This window comes from Ptychodera flava, chromosome 22 (assembly GCF_041260155.1).
Source record: "Ptychodera flava strain L36383 chromosome 22, AS_Pfla_20210202, whole genome shotgun sequence".
Taxonomy (NCBI): Eukaryota; Metazoa; Hemichordata; class Enteropneusta; family Ptychoderidae; genus Ptychodera; species Ptychodera flava.
Window position 1 is genome coordinate 13,340,289 of NC_091949.1, and position 22,794 is coordinate 13,363,082.

At 40.4% G+C, this 22,794-nt stretch overlaps 2 protein-coding genes across 2 annotated transcripts in view; one reads left to right on the forward strand and one right to left on the reverse strand.

The window, feature by feature from the left end:
• Positions 1-884: 884 nt before the first annotated feature.
• Positions 885-2,635, reverse strand: LOC139123350 (plasminogen-like). Its single transcript, XM_070689501.1, has 3 exons — positions 2,623-2,635; positions 1,364-1,912; positions 885-946 (listed from the first exon to the last, which is right to left on the reverse strand). The coding sequence occupies exons 1-3, from the start codon at positions 2,633-2,635 to the stop codon at positions 885-887; spliced, it is 624 nt and encodes a 207-aa protein (XP_070545602.1).
• Positions 2,636-14,130: 11,495 nt separating this feature from the next.
• LOC139122728 (inositol polyphosphate multikinase-like) overlaps positions 14,131-22,794 on the forward strand; it is a 30,174-nt gene continuing 21,510 nt past the window's right edge. The window contains exon 1 of the mRNA XM_070688399.1: positions 14,131-14,547. Coding sequence (XP_070544500.1) covers positions 14,406-14,547 — 142 coding nt within the window. The 5' untranslated portion in view covers positions 14,131-14,405. The remainder of the gene's footprint in view (positions 14,548-22,794) is intronic.

The window sequence follows — 22,794 nt, forward strand, 5'->3', positions numbered from 1 at the left end:
TAACAGCCAGATAAATTTCAGACCGGGAATTGCAGAAAATCATAGTAGTTGATCGATATGCAGCTATACTGTCAAGGTAGAGAGAGCTTCGAAACTGAAGGGTTTAAACTTTTTGCTCAGATTTTCAGAAGTTAATCAAAATGGAGAGGGGGGTTGGGGATGTAGAAAACGACGTGAAGAATGCACGACCCGAATTGTAATAATCTATCCTATATGTAATGCTAACCCAAAATGTAATACTAACCTTTAATGTAGGCCTAATAGTTATAAGAGCTAACAAGAAATGTTAGGGGCGGTAGAATCGGATACGAATAATATTTCAACGCTACATCTAAAAACGCTACATGTAAAAGTCAACGCAATATTTAATACTAACCAAAGGTGTGATACCAACCCAGCAATAACCAAACGAAAGGATAAGCTGACGGCAAATGGGACATTTTTTAAAAGAAACAAATGATAACAAACCTATTTTACAGTATTCATAATCTCCGACGTCACACAGTTCCCACCTGACGAGCGGATCAGTGGTGTAACACCAAACTCCCACCCAGCCGTCCGGGTTTCGACAGTAGTTGTGCTCTTCTATTCCCGGGTACGCAAAGAATTCTGGGTCGTAGGGGTGGATATGAGGAGTCTGGTCATGCCAATTCTGACACGTTCGTCCATTTACCGTGGTGCTAACATAACCACGGTAGTCTGTGCCGCGCGGAGAGTAAGTACATTCGATCCCTGTAATATCTAGTGGTGAAGATTATAAATGCCAACTGCAACATTTTAATTTTGTGATGAGACGAGGAAACTAGAAAGATTTGAATATAAAGACTCCCAAGGTGGATGGAGCATACGTCAACAAGTGATTCAGATCACTACTTTCAACAATCTCAGAATTTGAATGTTTCCCATTCAAAGTAGCAGGTGTCTGTTAACAACTTAAATTTTCCACCTGGTATATAATAAATGTCAAACTGGATAGGACACAAATCAGTGAATTATCAGCTGTATTTCAACAGTGAATATTCTGCCTGCCATTGTTCAAATCTTGATCAAAAGTAGAGTTTAAGCAATCTCAGTACGTTTCACTATCATGCACATGTACTTCAGAACGAACCAGGCCCATAAACTTCACGTAATGATTGTATTGCCATGAAGCTTATGAAGGTGCTCGGGAGTCCGAATGGTCGCCATAAATGGTCTCCTTTCCACACAGTTAATGACATGAAGTGAGTTAGGTTTGTGGAATTTGTTCCGGTGTGACATCTTTTATTTGGATAGACATACATCCGTACACATGTTAAATTATGGTTTATTTTGCTATCTGCAACCTTAAGTTCTAGAGCGAAACACTAGAAGGCTCGCTTACCTGTATTCTGACACGTGGTCTGCGGTGAACCAACGTCGCAACTTTCCCACCTCACAAGCGGGTCTAATGTATAGCACCATGTTGCTGACCAACCGTCGGGGTTGCGGCAGTAGTTATGGTCGCCAAGTCCTGCATTCGGATATATCTCTGGGGTGTACCTGTGGCTGTAGGGTAGTTGTGATGTCCATGGCTGACAAATGTACCCGGATTCCGTCGTCGATACGGTACCGCGGTAGTCATCGCCATTCGCTGACGTGAAGCACTCTCGAGCCGACGGCTCAACTTTCGACAAACAGCCAACCCTCGGCTGACCAACGTCACACAGCTCGAAACGGATGTTGGGGTCCATCGTGTAGCACCAGGCACTAGGCTCTCCGTCGGGATTTCTGCAGTAGTTGTGGTTGCCGATACCGTTGTCCGGGTCGCGGCCGTAGAGGTAGTGGACATGAGGTACTTGGACGTTCCACGGTTGACAGATGTTACCATTTCTGGTTACAGACACATGTCCACGGTAGTCGCTGCTATCGAGCTCGGCGTAACACTCAATACCTGATGCACAAATGTGTCAAACGCACGTTGATGAGTATTTATTATCCCAGACGTTGCTGTGTATGTCGAGATAAGAAACATAAGAACGTTTTCTGAAACGAGTATTAATTTCGAAAAAAAAATCTAATTAGACGAAACAGTAAATTTAAGTGGGCGTATTTCATTTTCGTATTTTCCCTCAATATATAATAGTTTCTGTAAATTCAACTGTTTGATTTTTGTAATTCGATTGTCACCATGGAAATGGTTGTTTAAATATTTAGCAGGATGTAGAGGCTTTATAAAGCTAACAGTGTCTAAACATATGATTTCTTAATGAAAAAGAACCTCACAATATTGTACTTCTACCTAGACCTATCTAGATGCAAGACAGCTTTAAGGTAGAATGCGCCTCGGGGACAGATATTCGGACTCTCAAACTTTTACAATTCTTTTCTGATATACCACTTGTGGCGGTTCATTTTAAAGCTCTAGGAGTAAGAAAACTTTTCACCGTCTTAGTTTTCGAAAATCGGAAATTTTGTTTTTCTCCATAGAGTTAACATAGGGATGGCGGCCATTTTGAATTTCAAATATCGGTAAATCTTTGGTAATTTGTTTCTCTAGTACCAAAATTTGCATGGCGACCCCCGATTTTATTCTTGATTTTGAAGGAGAATGGTGGAAATATTTTCTTGAGGAACGTTTGAGCAAAAGTTTAAGTTTTTCACTTTCGGGGCGCATGACTACCTTAAGCATGTGTTACCGGTAACTACATGTATACCTACATGTCAAAATAACTATCGTGCAATTGTTATAGTATGACTGAGTGATGAATTTACCAACCTCTACGTTCGTAATAGTCAAAGCGATTATTGTCTAGGTATACAACGCCTTCGGCAGTGGCAGTAGAATGTGTAAGCCAGCATTCATACATAATTGGTTGATAGAGGAATCCCAGGCAGTCAATCAAAACTTCATTCAAGCACTCCTTGAGACACTGTGATGCCGTGACCTTGGCAACGAAGGTCATTTCCAAGCCACTTACATCGGTGTTTGGGTAGTGTTTAAAGAGAATCCGGTCGTTACCACTTATAGTACCTGAATCTATGGGATTATATATAGAGTGACATGGAATGTAACAACATTGTGAATAAATACCCAAGACTCTTTGTAAATTTCCTATGCCCTAACACGTATAATTTCAGTGTAGATCATTCGTTTACCTCTGTGACAAATCTTACGTGGTGGATCTGATCATTAAAGCAATACACGATCTACTAGCAAAGAAAGTAGTTGCCACAAGTGTTGTTGTATATAACCATCTACACGCTGAAGCGATACAAAAGGGATGCACCTGTCGACTTTCACACTATGATATACTCGCACTAAATGTACGTCAAAAACTGATCCATGGACTTTGAACTTAGAACTTCTTTTTTGAGACTGACTTAACAAGAGTTGCGGCCTTTAGGTCAAAAATACAGAACACTTCATGTTGTCTCTTTGTCAAATGCACAAAACTCAACACAGTTTACTTACCATATGTGGTTTTTGCGAAGTGGTCGTATGAGCTTTTACCGTTTTTAAGTCTTACAAAGACATCGGCTTTCCCCGGATTAATCCGACATACTCGAAAAGTTTCATGGTAGTCAAATGACATACATTCCCAGGGTTCATAGCGAAAACACACGGAGGCACACACTTCAAGTGTGACGTTCTCGATGACGTCAGCGTCGTAAGCCTGCATGTTTGTATTGGGGATCTTACTGAAATGTGATATCGCTGCGAATGGAAATTACAAGGCAAAACAGCGTTAATTTTAGCGGGAAAGAAAATTCGGACATTGACAAATTTTGTCGGTGCCGCATTCTTGGTGTTGGTGCAGCTTATTGCAGCTTGAAGTGTGAGCATTAAAATGTATGTCTTTCATCGTACCATCAGCAGTTGCTTATTAAGCCATTTTTCGTCGTTTGCGCATGCATAATTTCCAAAATGTCATCTTACGTTTGAATATTAATGAGAGAACAATGACGTCACATGTTAAAAAAACTAGATTGACTGAGGGCGTTATACTGTAGCAGCTAGAAGGCGAATGCGTTACGCTAAGTCATTTGTGATGTCTAAATCACAGCTAACAATAAAACAAATTTGGACTTTTTAATATCAGTATAAAAGAGATGTTATTCCTGAAAAGGCGGGAGGAATGGCCTATAAAGCAACGGGAAAAGAAGTTTTGCTTTAAATGAGAGACTAGGCCCGACCAACATATAGCGTTTTATAAAATGGTGATTACATTCCACATCTATTGATTTCTGTTGAAAAGCATTAAAAGATGTAATGTGAACACCGGTAGTCTGTCGCGCCTTCATTTCCTTGGTTCGTGTACCTTAAGTGTTATTAATATTTGAAAAGGTCCAGCAATACTTAAGAAATGACACCAAAATACTCATATTTTTGGAATTTTTTTGCATATTTATGCTGAGTCTTTACAAAAAAAATGTTCGCCTAGTTTTAAAGAAGACTATCTATCTATCTATCCATCCATCCATCTATCTATCTATCTATCTATCTATCTATCTATCTATCTATCTATCTATCTATCTATCTATCTATCTATCTATCTATCTATCTATCTATCTATCTATCTATCTATCTATCTATCTATCTGTATATTGTGTGTGTGTTTGTGTCTGTGTCTGCATGTGTCTGTGTGTTTTGAATCTTATCCTAGACTTCTAACGGTGAATGATTCAGCAAAAGTTAAACCGAAGTGAACTGAGCGGGTCTGGACGCTATTCTGCTACAGTAATGTTTTCATGGCCATATCAATCAAATTCAACTTTCACTATAATTTCAGCGGTGTTTAATATAGAGCGTGATAAGGTAAGATAAATTGGTTGGCAAATGGGCAGGACTTTGGAATAATTTTTATTTATACTGGGAATAGAGATATCAATCGTCAAAAGTTCGATTTTCTGTCCTGGAAACGTCAAAATATCCGAGGTAGCTATGCACGTCGTTGAATTTGCTCGATGAGAATTAATGACAGTGGGTTTGTTAATGGATTGTCAATCTTACGCCATAGTTTAATGTGAAAGCCGTTTGCAGATATGCAACAGTTTTTGTCACAAGATAGACATTTAAATATCGGGAAATAGTCTAGTCAACCGTTTAGCTTACCACATGTCACGTCAAATTCATCGGAGCCATCCTGGCAGTCGCTGACGCCATCACACAACATTCGGCGAAGTATACAATTTCCATCAGTATCCAGACACTTGAACTCATTTTCATTGCAGTCTTGAGACAGAAATTTAATAGTTAAGTTATGCACTAGTGTTTCACATGTTCAGCAATAGAGGCTTCAAGTACAAGATGACCTTTCCAGAGAGGCCGTACTCTTGCCTAAATTATCATCATGGTCTTTCGGTATTCCCTTTGTTCCGTCTTTCCGTTCTGCCACAAAATTATTAGCTGAGTGTGTCTCCTCTCTCCGTCTGTCTATCTCTTTCTGACAGTAACTGTAGGGCCATTTTCTCTGTCTGTCTGTTTGTCTGTCTGTCTGTCTGTCTGTCTGTCTGTCTGTCTGTCTGTCTGTCTGTCTCTCTCTCTCTCTCTCTCTCTCTCTCTCTCTCTCTCTCTCTCTCTCTCTCTCTCTCTCTCTCTCTCTCTCTCTCTCTCTCTCTCTCTCTCTCTCCATTAACCTCTCTCAACCGAATATTTCAAAGCAGGTAGTAACTTTGCAGATATCTTACTACAATCCGCCTCGTCTTCGCCATGGTAACAGTCCGCCTTGCGATCACAATGCAGTGCTTCATCGATGCAGTAACCAACCGAACTTCCAGATTCACAGCGGAATTGATCACGCCCACATGAACCTTGCAGTGAATAATTAAACAAATGATATGGACATCGACCAGCAATTCTATCAAACTTTGTAAAGCGGTTAGCTCTCATCAGACGGAGACAGACGGGTGGGCAATATTTGGCAGAGTACAGTACAGTTTATGAGGGCACGAATTTTGAACGCCTCGTTTGATGAGCCATAAACAGACGAGAAATCTCGATGAGGAAACTAGCAAGTCATGTATGTCCTGCATTGTAAATGGTTTCGTACACTGAAAAGATGTCTACTATGTTTTCTCCTCTCTCTCTCTCCCTCCCTCATCCTCTCTCTCTCTCCTCTCTCTCTCTCTCTCTCTCTCTCTCTCTCTCTCTCTCTCTCTCTCTCTCTCTCTCTCTCTCTCTCCCCCCATGTGCTCTAAAACACTTGGTAAACTCTCACCGAGTCAAATCGAGACCATCAAATATAATTCTAATTCAATGGCAAACCTACCGTAGCGGCAATTTTTCTCGTCGCTTTGGTCCTGGCAGTGATTGATTCCATCACAAACCAGATATGACTTCACGCAGAGACGGCCGTTTGCACAAGCAAAGTCGTCTGAAAAACACGGACCTGTAATATAACACAATCCTGCCGTTATCTATAGACAGCGTAATAAAATTTCTAGCGTCCCTTAATCGAGCAGATGGGTTTGATCTGAACGGTTTCATGTCATGTATGTGGACTGATTGCCAAGGATTAATATTTGACACTCCTGTCAGTCAATAAATAATTCTTAAACTGTAATTTCAATGAGAAAAGCATTTAAGTACATGTATGTATATACTGTGCGTGTTGATGGAAATTCTCGTCCATAAGTCCACTCTCTTACTATCTGAACAGTAATATCAAGTTTTAAATTGAAATGATCGCAAGTAATAAGACATATCTCTTATTTGATTTAGTCGGGGAAATTTTGTTTCGGATATCGTGAGCGAGCATCAATGCCACTAGTTGGGGAATAGCAGAGCGTTTCTCTGACTCGATAAGTAGGCTTCAAGTAAATTTTTTATTCTTCCACGAAGGACGTTCCTGGACCTTCACCATGTCCATCTAATACTTGAAGCGAATTTCACAAGATGAAGTTGGGACAACTTATTAATTGGCGACCCTTTGGTCTAAAATCAAGTAAAATAAATGTTGTTATTTCACCAAGAAGCACAATTTCTTCCATGAAATACGGCTTGGCAGTCTTTATGAAATCTGGAAGTCTGGAGAAGTGTATACTGAATGTGCTTAAAGCCTCAAATGTTACTGATAGTTTTACCGTAGTAGGGTAATACGTAATCTTCATCCACGATGAGGATTCTGCTGTACTCAGATTCTTGGATTGCAGATTTTCTCAACTTGTTGGTGTTGCAAACCGTGACACTCGGAAACGGTAACCTTGACGACGTGACCATTTCAACCTGAGGCGAAAATTGGTAAAGCAATAAGAAATGTAGCCTCGTTCACCGACCATGAACTGGTGTGAGCAAAGACATTAGAGGCGAGGTGTCAAAGGTGTAAGCTGTGTTGACGAAGGAGTTAGAAAAACGATGTCTCGCATGTTTAGCATTTTACCGAAAGTGTGAACACAGTGAACCACGAACGTACGTCATCATACAAGGCTTTAAGATAGTTTCGCAAGCAGTGTTGTGCGGATTGTTTTGAGCTGAAATTTTGTTCTATAAACTAGTTCTTTTCCATCCGTTTGGTATATGCATCATCCGTTGATCCAACCCATCCCAAACAATGTAGTAAAGTAACTGCCTGCGTTGCCCCTATAGTAATTTCACATGATAAACCATGCATTCCTGTCTATAAATTTTGCCAATGTGGATAACAGCACCATACTGTAAAGTGATCTGAGGTTTGGTCTCGAACTTAAACATATTTATTATTTTCATTCGATTCGGTCCAGGCCTGTAATCTTTATTTAGGGATAAGCTGAATTGCCCATAAATATCTAGTTCGCGACAGTCTTTCTACGCACAAAGTCCCATACATTCCCTTTAATTCGATACAGAGCGAAAAACAACAGCATGAAGTATGGAACTAAAACTGATATTCCTGCCAGACAGCTGCAACTGTCCAAAAGATCCGTAGGGTATCTTCGTTTTGCTTTCATGATGTTTTCATAACTGTGATTCTCAATTCAGACATACAGTCATGTATATATATATCGTTCTGATCTTAGTCATGATTGATGTATCTTCAAAATTCGAAATTTTCATGGTTTCTCAGAAGAGTACTTGTTTCTCAAGATGATGACAGACTAAACCAGCTGAAGCCAACTTATCCTACAAGGATAAAATTGAATGTAATTTGATACAATGACAATGTTACATATCACAATATTACTTGCATTTATTGGAAATATCATTTGTATTGGGGAGATGTGGCTGACTGTTGAAAAAGCTTCAAAAAGTTCAGTGAACCACACCACCAAGGGCAAGGCCTTCAAAGCCTAACAACAGAAGAAATGGGGTAAGCTACCATATTAAATACCTTACACATCTTGAAGAGCTAGTGGATTCTCTTGTAAGCTGCAGGCTTCGCCTCAGCTCTGAGTTTTTACGATATTTTTATTTGATGCTCTTAATTTTATTAGCCAACCTTGTTCGATTTTCACGGTTGCGCTAGAGACTTGTGGTCACCTCATGATACAGATACTAGACAGATCTGAATCCACCAACGTCATCATTTGTAGATGAAGTTCCTTTACGCTTGATACAGTATTCATAAGACTTGACTTAGTCAATCAGTCAACCGAAAACTTAGCTAAGACAAACTCTTTCTATGGCATTGGGAGTCTTAACTCTGTCAGCTTTGTTGCCATTCAAACATCATTTTACAAATGCATGTATTTGATAATGACGTAATGCTTATCTCCTGCGAATGATATAAAATTATTCATTATTGACTACAACGCCTGAAAATGAGGCCAGTCGCTAGTAACAATCGACGTAAGTTTTTTATTGGAGCTTGATCTTCACTGCGAATAATATGCTTCTATTTCACATGCAATAAAACCATCGATCAAACATTTAGCCTGAATAAATAACTTCTTTTATCAATAGAGAAACCCAAAGCATAAACTCAAATAATTGCCGGCAATGTATGTTGGCTTAGGACAAAGCTTGGTAACTTTTCATTTTCTTATCAAAAGAAATCTGACATTACTGTCGAATAGGAAGGCATTTGGTTCTTCAAGTTATCAGTAAAGATTTGGCAATCAGCCCACGGCGGTTTTGATCTTTACGTTGACGGGGGCTTATCACAATGGGCATAATGGTTAGACAGTGTATTTGAACGCATCCCGTATTAATAGTCCGATCTTTGTCTGTCTTTAAACGTGGGAGTTTTAAAATCTCAGCTTTTAAGGCCTTTGTCTGGTTCGTGAAGAACTATGTCATTGCATGTAACGTTAATGTATTTGCTTTCATTTATAGACAGTGAGTGATTTGAATGATATTGTTAGACGTTTCAGGGCAACTATTTAAACCATGCAACCGTATTACACGTGTACGCTATCATGAGCTCGCAGGGGCCGTCCTGTCTGCGGCTGCGCGACTTTCTTGTTCCCAGAAATTGAATGTCAAGCAAATGGTGCATATTCATTGTTAACCACTTTTGTAACTTTCAAATCACTGTAAGATTTGCCAAATAAACTTTGGTTGCATCCCTTGGTTTGAAGATGCTTCGGCCGCGGTCACCTGGTGCAGCACAGCCGCCACTTAAAAATTTTGGATTTGCACATGGGATGTTGGTATATGTTGAGCATAGCAATAGACCCATCATATAGATCCCATCATGTCATGTCCATGCGCACAGCCGGGGCAGCCCATTCCTTTAAGTTTCGCCCTATGTGATGCCTGAACTGTACGTAAGAATTTGATTGTTTCGTTATGGTCATTAAGTTGAATTGCCCGAAATTGTATAAACAGTCTGGCAAATAAAATGCCCTATTCAATTTTAACATGTGGAGTATATTGAATATGTTCAATTGTGTTTGAAATGTAACACTTCCCTACTATTGGTTGATTTTCATCATGTGATATGTTACATGGGTAAAAGACGATAAATGTGGCCACACAATTAAAACGTAATACTCAGACGTACAGAAGTGCATGTTTATTGCGTTTCAAGGCCACCAGTCCATATGCAAGGGAGTTACAACGGATTGAAATAGCAATCACTCAGTAAATATGCACATAGTGTAAGGACAAGTAATTAGTATGAAATTGCGAATGAAAAGATTCAACAAAGTTCAAGTTCAATGTTCAAGTTCGCAAATGACGTAAAAGCTATGCTTTTGCGTCGGCCCTACCCTAACCCCATCGCGATCCTAGCGATGCCAAGTTCGCAATGGCAAGCACTTTTGAAACTACGTCTGTATTTTGGGGACAACCAGAATATTGTCATATATGACATACTAATGGCGATGGATCAACAAACAATTGTCATGCCTGTCCTCCTTGATTTATCATCAGCCTTTGACACCATTGACCATGCCCTTCTGCTTTCTCGTATGTCTCAAATGGGTATCAATGGTTCTGCTCTGGCCTGGTTTGAATCCTATCTTAGCGATCGTTATCAGAAAGTTTGTATAGGGAACTCTTTTTCGGAACCGCAAAAGTTGAAATTTGGTGTACCTCAAGGCTCAGTGTTGGGACCAATTCTGTTCATCATATACATGTCTCCACTAGGAAATATCATCCAGCGACACAATATACAGTTCCATCTATTTGCTGACGATACTCAGTTGTATTTAAGTTTCAAAGTAAGAGACACTCACAAGAGCATCTCTCACATGGAGGACACAATTGCTGAAATACCCAGATGGATGACTTTTAATTTCCTGAAGCTAAACTCTAATAAGACTGATTTGCTGTTTTTTGGATCACGACCTAAACTTTCCCTTTTCAAATTTCCATATATTCAAATTAATGGTTGTACTATTATGCCAACTCCAACATCCAGAAATCTTGGAGTTCAATTTGATCGTCTCATGAATATGGACCATCATATTACAGAAACCTGTAAAACATCCTATTTTCACATCAGAAGTATTAGTCTGATCAGAAAGTACCTTACAGAGGATACTGCTAAATATCTTGTCCACACACTGGTGACATCTCGGATCGACTATGGGAACAGTCTCCTTTACGGCATTGGCCAGACTAATTTGAGTAAACTACAGATTGTTCAAAACACTGTAGCTCGTTTTATTACAAAAGCCAGCGGAAATTTGACCACATCACCAGTGCTTTAGCCAAGCTGCACTGGTTACCAGTCTATCAGCGGATTGAATAAAAAATTTTGCTGCTTGCTTTTCATGCCTTACACGGTAATTCTCCATCATACGATGGTGATCTGTTGAGCATCTACCAACCCGATCGACATCTTCGACCTGGAAATAAACATCTGTTGGTCGTTCCTAGATGCACTTCTAAAACTTTTTGAGATCGCGCATTTTGCTGTACAGCACCAAGGCTATGGAATTGTCTTCCACAGCAACGTAAAGAGTCTACGTCAATTGAGAGTTTTCAAAAAGGACTGAAACCCATTTGTACACTAAGGCTTACAAATCATACATGTAATGACTTTGTTGTATTGTAAAGCGCCTATGAGCAGTCTTTTTGGATATATGGCGCTATATAAAGTTTTCATTTATTTTATTATTATAAAGTTTATCACTGGATGAACATCGGAGTTGAGGAAAGCTTACCCGAACCCTGACTTCGTGATCCAGATATTGAAGACACAGAACGGTTGTTTGGGCGATGAAAGCTGCCAAGCCAACTAGACACAACGCGGCCCAAACCATGCGACCAACGTTCGAGCTACTGATGCAGATTCTGGCGATTCCATGAGCTGTGGTGTTCAGGGCGAATTCGCGTAAAATATCGGACCACTTTTGCTCCTGCAAAGAAGCATGCTTGTCGTCTTGAACATTTTCGTCGATTTCCACGGAATTTTTCGTCTTTTCGAAGCGCTCTGTTCCAGATTCTGTCATCTCTAAGGCTTTCTCCCTGCATTCACTTCAACCTCGTCTTTGTATTTCTCGTCATAATGGCTTTTGACAGAAGACGCGACGTCGTTAAATACGGGCCATGTCATTCGAAAACACTTCACATATATTACATACGCGTTAACATAGACAGCCAATCAAAGTCCGCTCGAAGAGGAAAATACCAAAACGATCACTTCAGCGCGGCAAAGTGACAATAACAGCGGGTTGACTCGGACAACAGTGCTCCTATGTGCTTTTGCAGAAGATTCCCGTTTCTCCTCGTCACTCAGCTCCTTAGAGCACTGTGTCTGGCCACCCTAAAGTTATCAATTTTATCTGTATATTTACAGATCTTCCATTTTCCACCGAGTTGTTTATAGTTCTTGTTTCAAATGCCAATTTATTTTCTGTACATATTATTAATCCTCGATATAAAGTATGTACATCCATTCATAATTTCACATCACGCAGTATACGGCCATTTTTTACTCATCACAGCTTACTTATTTTACTGTTGTTTACTGTTTAGCCACTCCATTATCCACATTTTCTTTAACATCAATTATCGACCAATTTCAATTCAGTTTTTTATCCTTTCGTTTTTGGTGTTTTTAAGACCCTGAGGAAGACTTCCTGTATGCTGCAGAGACGTTGGTATCATTTAACTCGGGCAATCACTTCTTTGAACTCTAATGCTTTGAGTATGGTGCTGACAATTTAATTTGTATATCCGCTTTCCTGATGGAGGCACCGTGAGCACTGTCACATGTGCCGTGGGAGAATTTGCTGTGCATTTTTCTGAGGGCGCCCTCAATCATGTGAGTCCAGTTTGCTGACGCCCCTTTCCTGTATCGTGGACAGAATGGCAATACTTTTGTTTTGGTCAAGTTACATACGCCGTGTATCACCTACTTCCTCGCTCTCAGGTCCACATCGTCCCCTCTATCCTCTGTATGCGACAATGTGACAATATTTTGACCAAAAATCTTCATGGTATTTTGACCATTAACTTCAAACTCCATTTTATTCGCTTGTCTGCACCAAACTGGCACTCTTACTTTATTTGAAATGCACACGTGCAAAGTTATACACCATTGTGGACACCGAACGTAGCGTGGGTGTCAATTGAAAAAGTAATGTGAAATGTTGACGACAAAGCCAACTAATAAGCATTTTTCTATACATTATTTGTCAAATAAAAATCGCAAAATTGGTATGATCAAGATGGTACTGTTTATCTTTTTTCAAGCACAGGAACACTTGTCAGAATCTTCCCTATCGGAAAGTAGATCTGTTAAATTAGTATAGGATAAAGCCCGAGTAGGAGGGCTCTTCTGGTATATAAAGTCCAACCCAACGATAAAATGTCGAGGCCGCAGGCCGAGATATTTTATCGCAGGGTTGGACTTTATATACCAGAAGAGCCCGAGTACGAGGGTTTTATCCGACTTAAAAACTATCGCCCCTAAGTGATATATTTTCTTTTTCAATGTGTTTACGTCAACCGTCCCCTTTGTCAATGTAACATGTTTAGGATATGAATTAAAACTTTTATTTGTGAAATAGCCTTCCATCTAATGGAACATCCTATAAATGCCCTAGGGCACATTATATAAATGCCCTAGGGCACAGCAGATTTTGTGTTGCAGCTGGTTTCCGCTGTGTTACCAAATTTGAATATTAAAACGTACCAGATGTCTACAGAATATGACATGTTCACTTTTGATTGGACAGTACTTTACTACGGCGCTGTCATTCGTTTCTCGAATTTGGTGACCAAGGCTTTATGAGTAAATAAAACACCCTGAATGAGCACTCTGATTGGTCAATCAACAGTAGATAGTTTTTATTTGACATAAAGCTTTGTAGCTTGGATTGAAATGTTGTAGTCGAGAAGGGCATAAGCTTGTAGACACTAGGGTTTGCTTTAAAAAATAAGTTCCATTGAAAAATCGGAGATTCACGGGGATCGTATGGGTACAGAAGGAAGTCTTCTGCATAAGAAACGGCATTGAACCACACGGACCCCGGCGCGAGACTCCAGGGTCAATTATGGAACTCGCGTCCTAAATGAATCTCAGGCGTGATTGAATCCGGTTCTATCAATCTGGCTGGGACATGACTCCGCCCTCCACGACAGCATACATTGTATCCTTCTTTTAACTCTTAAATGACAAATCTTTGGATGGTTGTTAGGTAACGTTTGAACGGTTTAGAGATTTATCACCTATAAACTACACCTTGTTTCTGATCTAGCAAGCTCGACTCTACCATACTCGCAACATGTTGCATATCACGTAGTTTGTAGGTACAAAGCTTTGTAAAGAGTCATTGGTTGGAGTTACATGAATATTCATGAGACCTTAGTTTAATTCATTTGTACCCAGTGAATGTTATGGGTATGTGCGTGAAATGGCGTGCCTCTGACTACATAAGCCTCTAATAGGAACCTTTTTAGGGGCTAAAACGGGCCTGTTTCTATGGCAACGACTAGTTAGTACATTTCTACACACTGCGATTGTTTCAACAACTCCGAGGGAATTCGACGCGGGCGGCGGAGCTCTTCTGAAAGCGGTTGAACGTTGACTGTCCGTGGAGAAGAAGAAAACCAGAGAGTGAATGGCCTGAATATGGCTGACGTTGAATGCACTGGTGCCGATGGGGTGGGGCAGAAGATCCCTGCTGGACGACCCAGAACGCCGCCACTGCCCGAGGGATGTCAACCATTGTCAAACCAGGTGGCCGGGCACATGCATGGCCGTGGCAAAGCAGGTATGTAGCAGCTTGCACCAGTACATGTCCGCCGAGGAAGAAGATGTTCGCGTGTCACACATCGAGAGTTGAGTGGCACACCAGACCTTTGGTCGCCCATATGCACCGATGCATTGTTGTACTACACAGCGAACGTTAAACTCGAGGACGTATTTTTAGATTCGCTGTAGGTGTCTGTCGTCTCATCTGCCCTAAAATATTCACAGATACCGCCACTGGCTTCATTTATACCTGTTCGTTTAGCCGGGGCCGGTGGAGCGAGTCAGTTAGGTTAAGAAATGTACAAACGATTGTTGTAGGGCCGAGGTCAAACAGTACTCCATAGCATTTCGCCGTTGTCTCTGTCATATAACATTCGATATTACAGGTGCGCCAAACCCGACATTCTCGGGGAGTTATCGTTGTGTTTGGACCCTCAAAAGCCGGCGGTCATAAAATTGAATCGTAGCACAATAGCGAAGAATTAGCTCTCCATGAAAATTTCCCTATTTACTTCCGGTAATACTTTTCGCTTGATATTATGTACTTGCTATGCAACGCGCATTCTTGGTATACGGTTCAAGCAGGTCGTCACTCATATCCCTGGGTGACCTCACCTCCACAAATAGCCACAGTACATCTTGTGTCTGTGTGCACTACCCGAGCGAATGGGACCGACTGCGGGACTGAAATTACGATATGTTGTGTTGAAAATGACGCTTCCTTAACAAAAGACACGTGCATGGACGCGGAGCGCCTCCAAATATCTACATCATCAAAACGCATTCGAGGTCGTTGATCAGTCGATATAAGGCCGTACCCCTGTGCCGCGTCACCATTTACCATCACAGCTGCTTCATCTGCGCGCAGTTTCCGAGCTGAAAAAATGTGGGAGCCCACGCTCTGTCTGTCCACAGGGGTGACAATATATTTTGCTCTGTTGCACTGCTGTACACTTGATTGCGAACGGCCGCTTTTCTGCAACAATGTGAAAGGTCGTATGCACAATCCAGGGCTTATACCCTTGCACTAAAGAGGTGATACCTCCATGCTTGCGTGAACTTGACAAAGGCCGTACAATTGTGGGTGTTGACGTCGCTTTTGTAAAATACACGGACGGTTGAGGTCAACATTCGATGTCATCGTAAACATTACCATAACAGACAACACACTGAATCATACTGCACCGTGTTTACATTAATTGATAATATCAACAAGTAGACTGATATATAAAGTGATAAATGCGGGCCTTTCTAAATTGAGTAATTTTATGTTTACACTTTGTGTTTTGATGCCCAGAGGGTCTAAGCCCAAATAGGTCAGCACTGGTCCGTCCTAGGTCTAATTATAAGCCTGGAAGGTCACAACGGTTGCTCTCGGGTCACGGTGCAATCATCGCCTCAAGCATTTGCAGACTGATATAACAGCCAGATAATCAGGTTTTCAAGTTGTAAGTCTTTCTAATCCGAACAGTGCGAAAAGTTCAGTTGCCAACGGGCGACAAGGTCACGTGTATGAAATGCCCTCCTGTAGGGTATATTTATGCCATTGTGTAGGTCAAACTCCCAACACCAATAGTGTACCGGAAAAAATCAAGTAAAAAAATATTAAACATTTGTGAGTATGTTCGACAGTAATGTCGCCCACGGGAAATGAATATTCCACATGACATCTCTACGTAGGCGTATGTACTCATCCCTTACCATGGAGGTTAAAACTCAATGCCCGTCCAAAAATATATTCGTACACATAGACATGCATACCCATATACGTATATACATACATATGCAAATATACATATCACACATATACAACTTACATATGCATATACACATACGTACATACACTACACATATACAAATATTTTATACGATATATACATGTGCACACACACACACACACATATATATATATATATATATATATATATATATATTATATATATATATATATATATATATAAAGTGTGCGTGTGTGTGTGTGTGTAAGTATAAGCTTATATTCATCAGAGCATACAGATGTCCTTGTGGGAAATTACTGTGCTTGATACAGAAAGCAGAGCGTTCTAAATAGGAACATAAATTTCTTCAAGTACGAAGGTATTGGAAGTAATTTTTGTCAATACATATATACATATACAAAATCATGATCATCTATCAAGTATTTTATATCAGCTTTTATCGTAGACACTCAACCTCTTTCAAGTGTGTAGTGCGTAAATAGAGTGAATTCTTGTGTACAGGTTTGTCTAAAACTCAGCTCGTAAGCCTGTGTTAATGACGTGTTGGAATATTACTGACGGTGTATCGTGCATGAATTTTATTATCTCTCTTATCTAGGCTCGACAAAGTGGTCTTGTATACGATTTCTCGATTACTGAGCTTACGGTTAATGTTTGTTTTGCGCAAATTAATTTCTTGCAGTATTGAATTTTATGGCTGAATCTTCCAAGCGTTAATATTACTAACAACTTGCATACGGCTACCAGTTTCAACTTCTTGGCGCGCAAACAGACGTCGTCTGCTGGTTCTGCATTTTTTCAGTTGCTGGTAGTTGTAGGGATATGTTCAAAACTGCTGAAATTTCCTCTCTGCTCAGTTGTACAGAATCCGGCTACTTTGGTTGACCTTGGTGGTCTAAAATTGCGTAATATCAAGTGTTTACAGGGAGGAGGTAGTCTGAATTGCGCTCAAAGGTCGTATCGGGACCGGAGACCTATACTACAAAAGTAAACACTGTAATCTGGGTACGTTGGCGAATGATGATGTATGTAATAGTGTACATCGTAAAGTTTAAATGTTGCAGCTATGTCGATGCACCTATAGAAAGCGCGTATGAAATGCATTATTTGTAAACGAAAAAGTCGTATCGGCGGAGTTCCGACGACCTCTACCTTTACAGATGCGTCTTTAAATTTCTGGCCGAAACTAAATCAACCCAGACACCTATTGACGGGTGTTTTTCTGTAAAAATGGTAACGTTTTGCGTATCGTTATGATATGACAGTTGAAAACACTTCACAAGACGGGATTTATTGTCCATTCCCACGCCTTTGCTTTATGAATTACCACAATTGCCACTGTAAATGCAAGCCAAAACATACTTCATAAGGATTGCGCGACATCACTTTCAATAACATGTTCATTGAATCTCACACGGTCGGCACCCTTTACATGTGAGTCCCGAGATCATACAATCTCCGTAATAAAAACAACATCCACTGACACTAGGACGTGAAAATCACCGGAATTTTGGTATCATGGCTACACCATGCTGACGTCAGTGGAACTGTGTCAGTGGCTACACCATGCTGACGTCAGTCACGGGTAGCCTGTGTCTCGTCCCGAAGTCAAATGTTTTAAAGTTTCCCCACACTTTCTCAAAGTTGCTGTTCAAATGTGAAGGATTTTCAGTCATTCTCCGTACGTTTTGTAGCGCATAAACTACCCAGGCATTCTAATCTTCTGTAATTGTTTTTGCATTTGACCACAAACGTTGGTCGACTAATGACTTTTACTGAGCTAGCACCCAGAAAATTGTCATCAATTTCGACTGAAATTTCGGGTGGTGGGCGGGAATTCTGATATTCTGATATTCGAAACCCTCGTTACCCCCCATCCCACCCCAATTACTGTAGCGATTAATCAGGGGTGTGTCCAATTTACATGACATCACCGTAGCCAAGTTTCGAGCGACGTGTCCACGACTACAAAAAAGCAAAACAAATTAAAAACAAAATTGTGTAATCTCCTGACCGAAGATTTTAAGAGTTCTAAACAGAAGAAAACTTTGTAGAAAAAAAAGCAATATAAACTAAATATAGACTGCCTAAATCCGTCCATTTCAATTCCTGTTTCTATTTTATAGGGGCAGGTTTTTTGCATCAGCTGTATCTCTGAACAAACTGACAAACTGTTCACAAATTTCAAAGGAGAACATAGGACTAAACTAACATAAAGAATCAATGCCAACAAGACTTAACACTTTATTCAGAGCGCGCACATAAAAGTCTGCTTTGAGCGTCCATTCTGTGAAATGTAAACCGTACTAACCAGAATGGTGGGGGAGAGACACCCTCCAAACAATGTCATTTTAATCAAATGTAATTCAAACCTTTGTTCTCACTCGTTCTATAGTATGTACTAGCTTACAACTATTAGGTTGTATGCCGCTCATTGAGGGCGTCATAGTTCATTGAAAGTAGATTATCTACCACGCAGTAACTTTCGCAAAACTACACTAGATTTTCGTCACTCTTGATATCGTTGACGGTGGTGTTGTAGTCATCGCGTTATTTTTCCATGCAAGAATAAAACACTTTCCTACTTGAGGGCATTGTTGCACTTCAGAAATTAAAGGACTAAACTTTCCTAAAAGAAACTCTAACACTCCCTTTAGAAATCAAGGATACAAATTGGTAGTTCATCGTGTTAAATTTGGTACAAGAGAATTAAATTACACGATATTTACTGACACTTGAAATTCAAAATGGCCGCCACCCTTGTGTTACACTATGGGATAAAATAAAATGTTCTATTTCCACAAAAATAAGCTGGTGAAAATTTGATTTACTCCATGAGCTGCAAATTGATTCTCAATAAGTGGTTTACCAAAATCGTATTGTATTGTAAAAGTTTGAGCGTCAGAATATCTGTCCCCAGGGCGCATGCTGCTTTCAATTAATGTGATATGTGATATGTTCTTGTCCATCAATAAGTTATAGTGAGGATGAACGTTTCAAAATTACACTTAGGTGAAGAACTGGCTCGAATTTTGAATACGCACATTTTCGGGTATGTCACCAGCTTAGCAGAAACACTCAGTCAATTAATCCCGGTGGAAAATTGCTGAATAATCATGGGAGGACACTGCACGGTATCAGGGGATTTTCTGTCATCGTGCTCAGTCATTGCGATATGGCCACGAGGGAAGACAGATTCTTGAGAGTTTATATACATCAGCACAGATTGCAAATTATTTATTGCATTAGCAGTAACAGGCCAACAGGGAACTTGTGTGTGCGCGGAACTTGCGTGTGTAGCATGAACGATAGGTCAGTTAATGCACGTGTACCCGATTAAAGATTATCAAAATTCGAAAGTGCCGTGCCCAGTTACACGTGGAAGTCGCGCGTTCTGTGACCGGAGCTACGTATACGTAAAGTGACGTCATGCTTGGTGCACGTTGGAATTGTGCTCAATCAGTTCCCCAAGAGTTTGGTTCATCGTTTGGTGTCCCGAACTGAGCAATACGAAAGTCATAAAGCTGTTACCGCTAAACAAATTTTACCAAAAAAGACATCTGGTTCTTGGATACAAAATCTTATCTAATTCTTGCTCCACGGTGCATTCATTGTACTGAGGAAGGGACTAGTTCTGAAGAAAGACAGGACTTTAAGTGGACTAGCAGTGAGCATCGCTTTCTATCGTTCATGGGGTCCTCCATGTCATGACGTGGCATGTGCATTCGATTTGTGTTTTGCTGTCACCTTCTGTCTCAAACACGTTTTGCGAATTATGTTGGAAGATGGCTGTGACGTTAGAACGGAACACAGCGTCTGTCACCGTGAATGTCCGTCTCACCACGTGTCCGCTCCAAAGATATTAAAAAATAAAAAACTAAAATTAAAATATTAACAAAGAAAAATGGAAAAGAATGAGCTACTGATTGTAATTTTGATAATTAAAAAATTACTACCCGCAGTAAATGTACTATTGATGATCTACATTTCCAATGGAAATTCTGGGAGATATGTTTAATTGAAGTTCATCAGGTTTTGAACTTGTTTCCACCACAGTTGTCTTGGATCGTATGACCTCTGACGCCTTGTAGCAAGGGAGACTACGGGAGCGATAATAACTTGTTCTGTGTTTCAAAAAGCGAAGTAGATTGACATATCGTTAAAGCGCCAGATTGAGTTACGCTTGTATCTCAACAGCAGCCATGTATTTTACGACTGTTCTATTCTTAACCCTTTGAGCTCCAAACTCAATTTTTGTCACATTTGTAAAATGTACCCCAGTCAATTTATTTTTCAGATTTTTGCCAAAATTTTGAAAAAAAAATTGTAGCCAACGAAATGTGATATCCATTTGGTCCAAAATTATTTTAAAAATTACAGAAAAGTTCATAAAAACTGGTAAAATGTTGCACAAAAATTTTGGTGGGAAAAATTACAGCACTCAAAGGGTTAAATGCCTAAGTTTCAAAATACCACATTTTCACAAATACGAGGAGATAGTGCTTTCCTGACAATTACACGTAAGTGACTTCATGTCTGTTTAATTCTAGGGCAGTGAAAGTTACTCTGTTTTTATTTAGAAACTGCAGTATTTATTACCCGTCGTTAATAAGCACCAACGGAACCATGACTGGATGAGGCGGAAAGTAGCTGAATCCATGAAAAGGTGTTTACCGCGGAGGAAAGTTCAATTTTCGCGGGTACAAATATGAACGACTTGCTGCAGTGAAAAGGAATATCCTACTTTGCCTGGCGTGAACCAATGTCTTTTTAAACTCAAGTATTATGTAACACATTATATGGTATCTAAGATGGGGGTGGGTGGGGTAAATGGATAGATATCACTAATACATGTTAGGCAATTCCTAACTCAATCACAAAGTGTTCGATGAACATGATATACCAGGTCGGATTAATAGTATTATCGTGTCATTACTTCTGTATTTTGTTGACCAACTTAATAATCATGGTTACATCTTGAAAAAAATCAGATTAAGTCTATTACGTCGTTCATAAAGTTGAAATTACCACGGTAACAGTGCCACTGCGTAGTTTTTAAGCTAGGCTGTGCTGTGTGCACGACTGCGTGGCTTGTGAAGTGTAGGGCTTCGAGAACTAGAAGTAAACCGTTATATTATTATCACATCAAAGGCATGCTGTCCCTCCATTCCTAGGCAGGGTACGTAAACCGATTTCACTCAACCCCAAGTAACCTCGGCAAGGAGCGGATCCCATTACAACTTTGCATGTCTCCATTTGCACGCCGTCTAATATTTCGTCTCCATATGTTTGTCCTCATGATTTCTCAAACCATCGTTGGTTTTGTTCCGCGCAAAGGAGCGGTATTCCATTTACGATCGTCGTTTTCAGATCATCATGCCTGATGGAGTGGGCGAACTAGACGAGGACACAGACAAAACTGTGCTGGATGATCCGTAGATGACATTCGGTCGGTCATTACTCGGAAAGCCCATTACATCCACTGCGGGGTCGACCATTAGGGGGAGTAGATTTTCAGGCCGGCGGTCAATAGTTTTAAATGTATCTTGAGCAAAATAGTGACATTGAACTGATTAAGGAACTGAATTCTTGCAAAAAATTTGCTTGCCGTGCCAACTCTGGAAACATGCCACATTTTGAAGGCGATAAACCCGCGTGTCTTTATTCTGACCACCCCTTTCAAGAGCTAATGGTCTGTCCCTGAAAATCTGACGTCCCCCGTTTTATTCAAATAAGAGTCATCCTAGTAACACGACTGTTGCCCGCAACGTCAACGCCGTAAAACGAAAACTGTTTGGTGCGTTATTTAAACCTATAAAACTATCCCCACTATGAAACTAGCTATATTCCTTCGTTACCATGGTAATTGCTGATGACGTGGGGAAGTTACGGTCGGTGTCTTCGTTTATCATAGTCACGCTGCCTGGTCACGCTGTGTATCGCATATCGGTTCATAAACCCGTAATGAGACCTCACACTCGTAAACGAGACCAACAAATACTTCCTCGTAGAAACCATTATTTATCGGAATTGTTCACGGTAGAAACTTTTGTTTATAGGAATTGTTCAAGGTAGAACGGGAAGTTGTTTTTCGCGCTTTTACTGCCATTTCAGCGTACATTTTGATCTTTCTGGGAACAACAGAAAGCCCTGGCTCGATGGCACATCTCGTGTAGACCGAGAGGTACTGTTCAGTGTTGTGAAATCAGCAGTTGACGAGTGGAAGAGAAAACAATGGATGTCCCTTACAGGCATTCTAACATCTCTGACATAGGGAGATGTTGCTAGGCCCAGTGGCGCACTGAAGCCTGCGAAAGGATTAATATACCATAAATTCAATGTTCTTTTGTTTGCGTTTTATATTGAATGGTCTCCAGTCAACTGTACCAGGGTACCATCATTATTTGGAGAGCAGCGGTCAGGTCGTCTGTCACGATCATTTGCAATGGAAACGCTTTCTACATCTGCAAAATCGATTTAAGCATTCAGGGGACGTTTTAGTATCAGCGAAAATCACTGTGGCGATG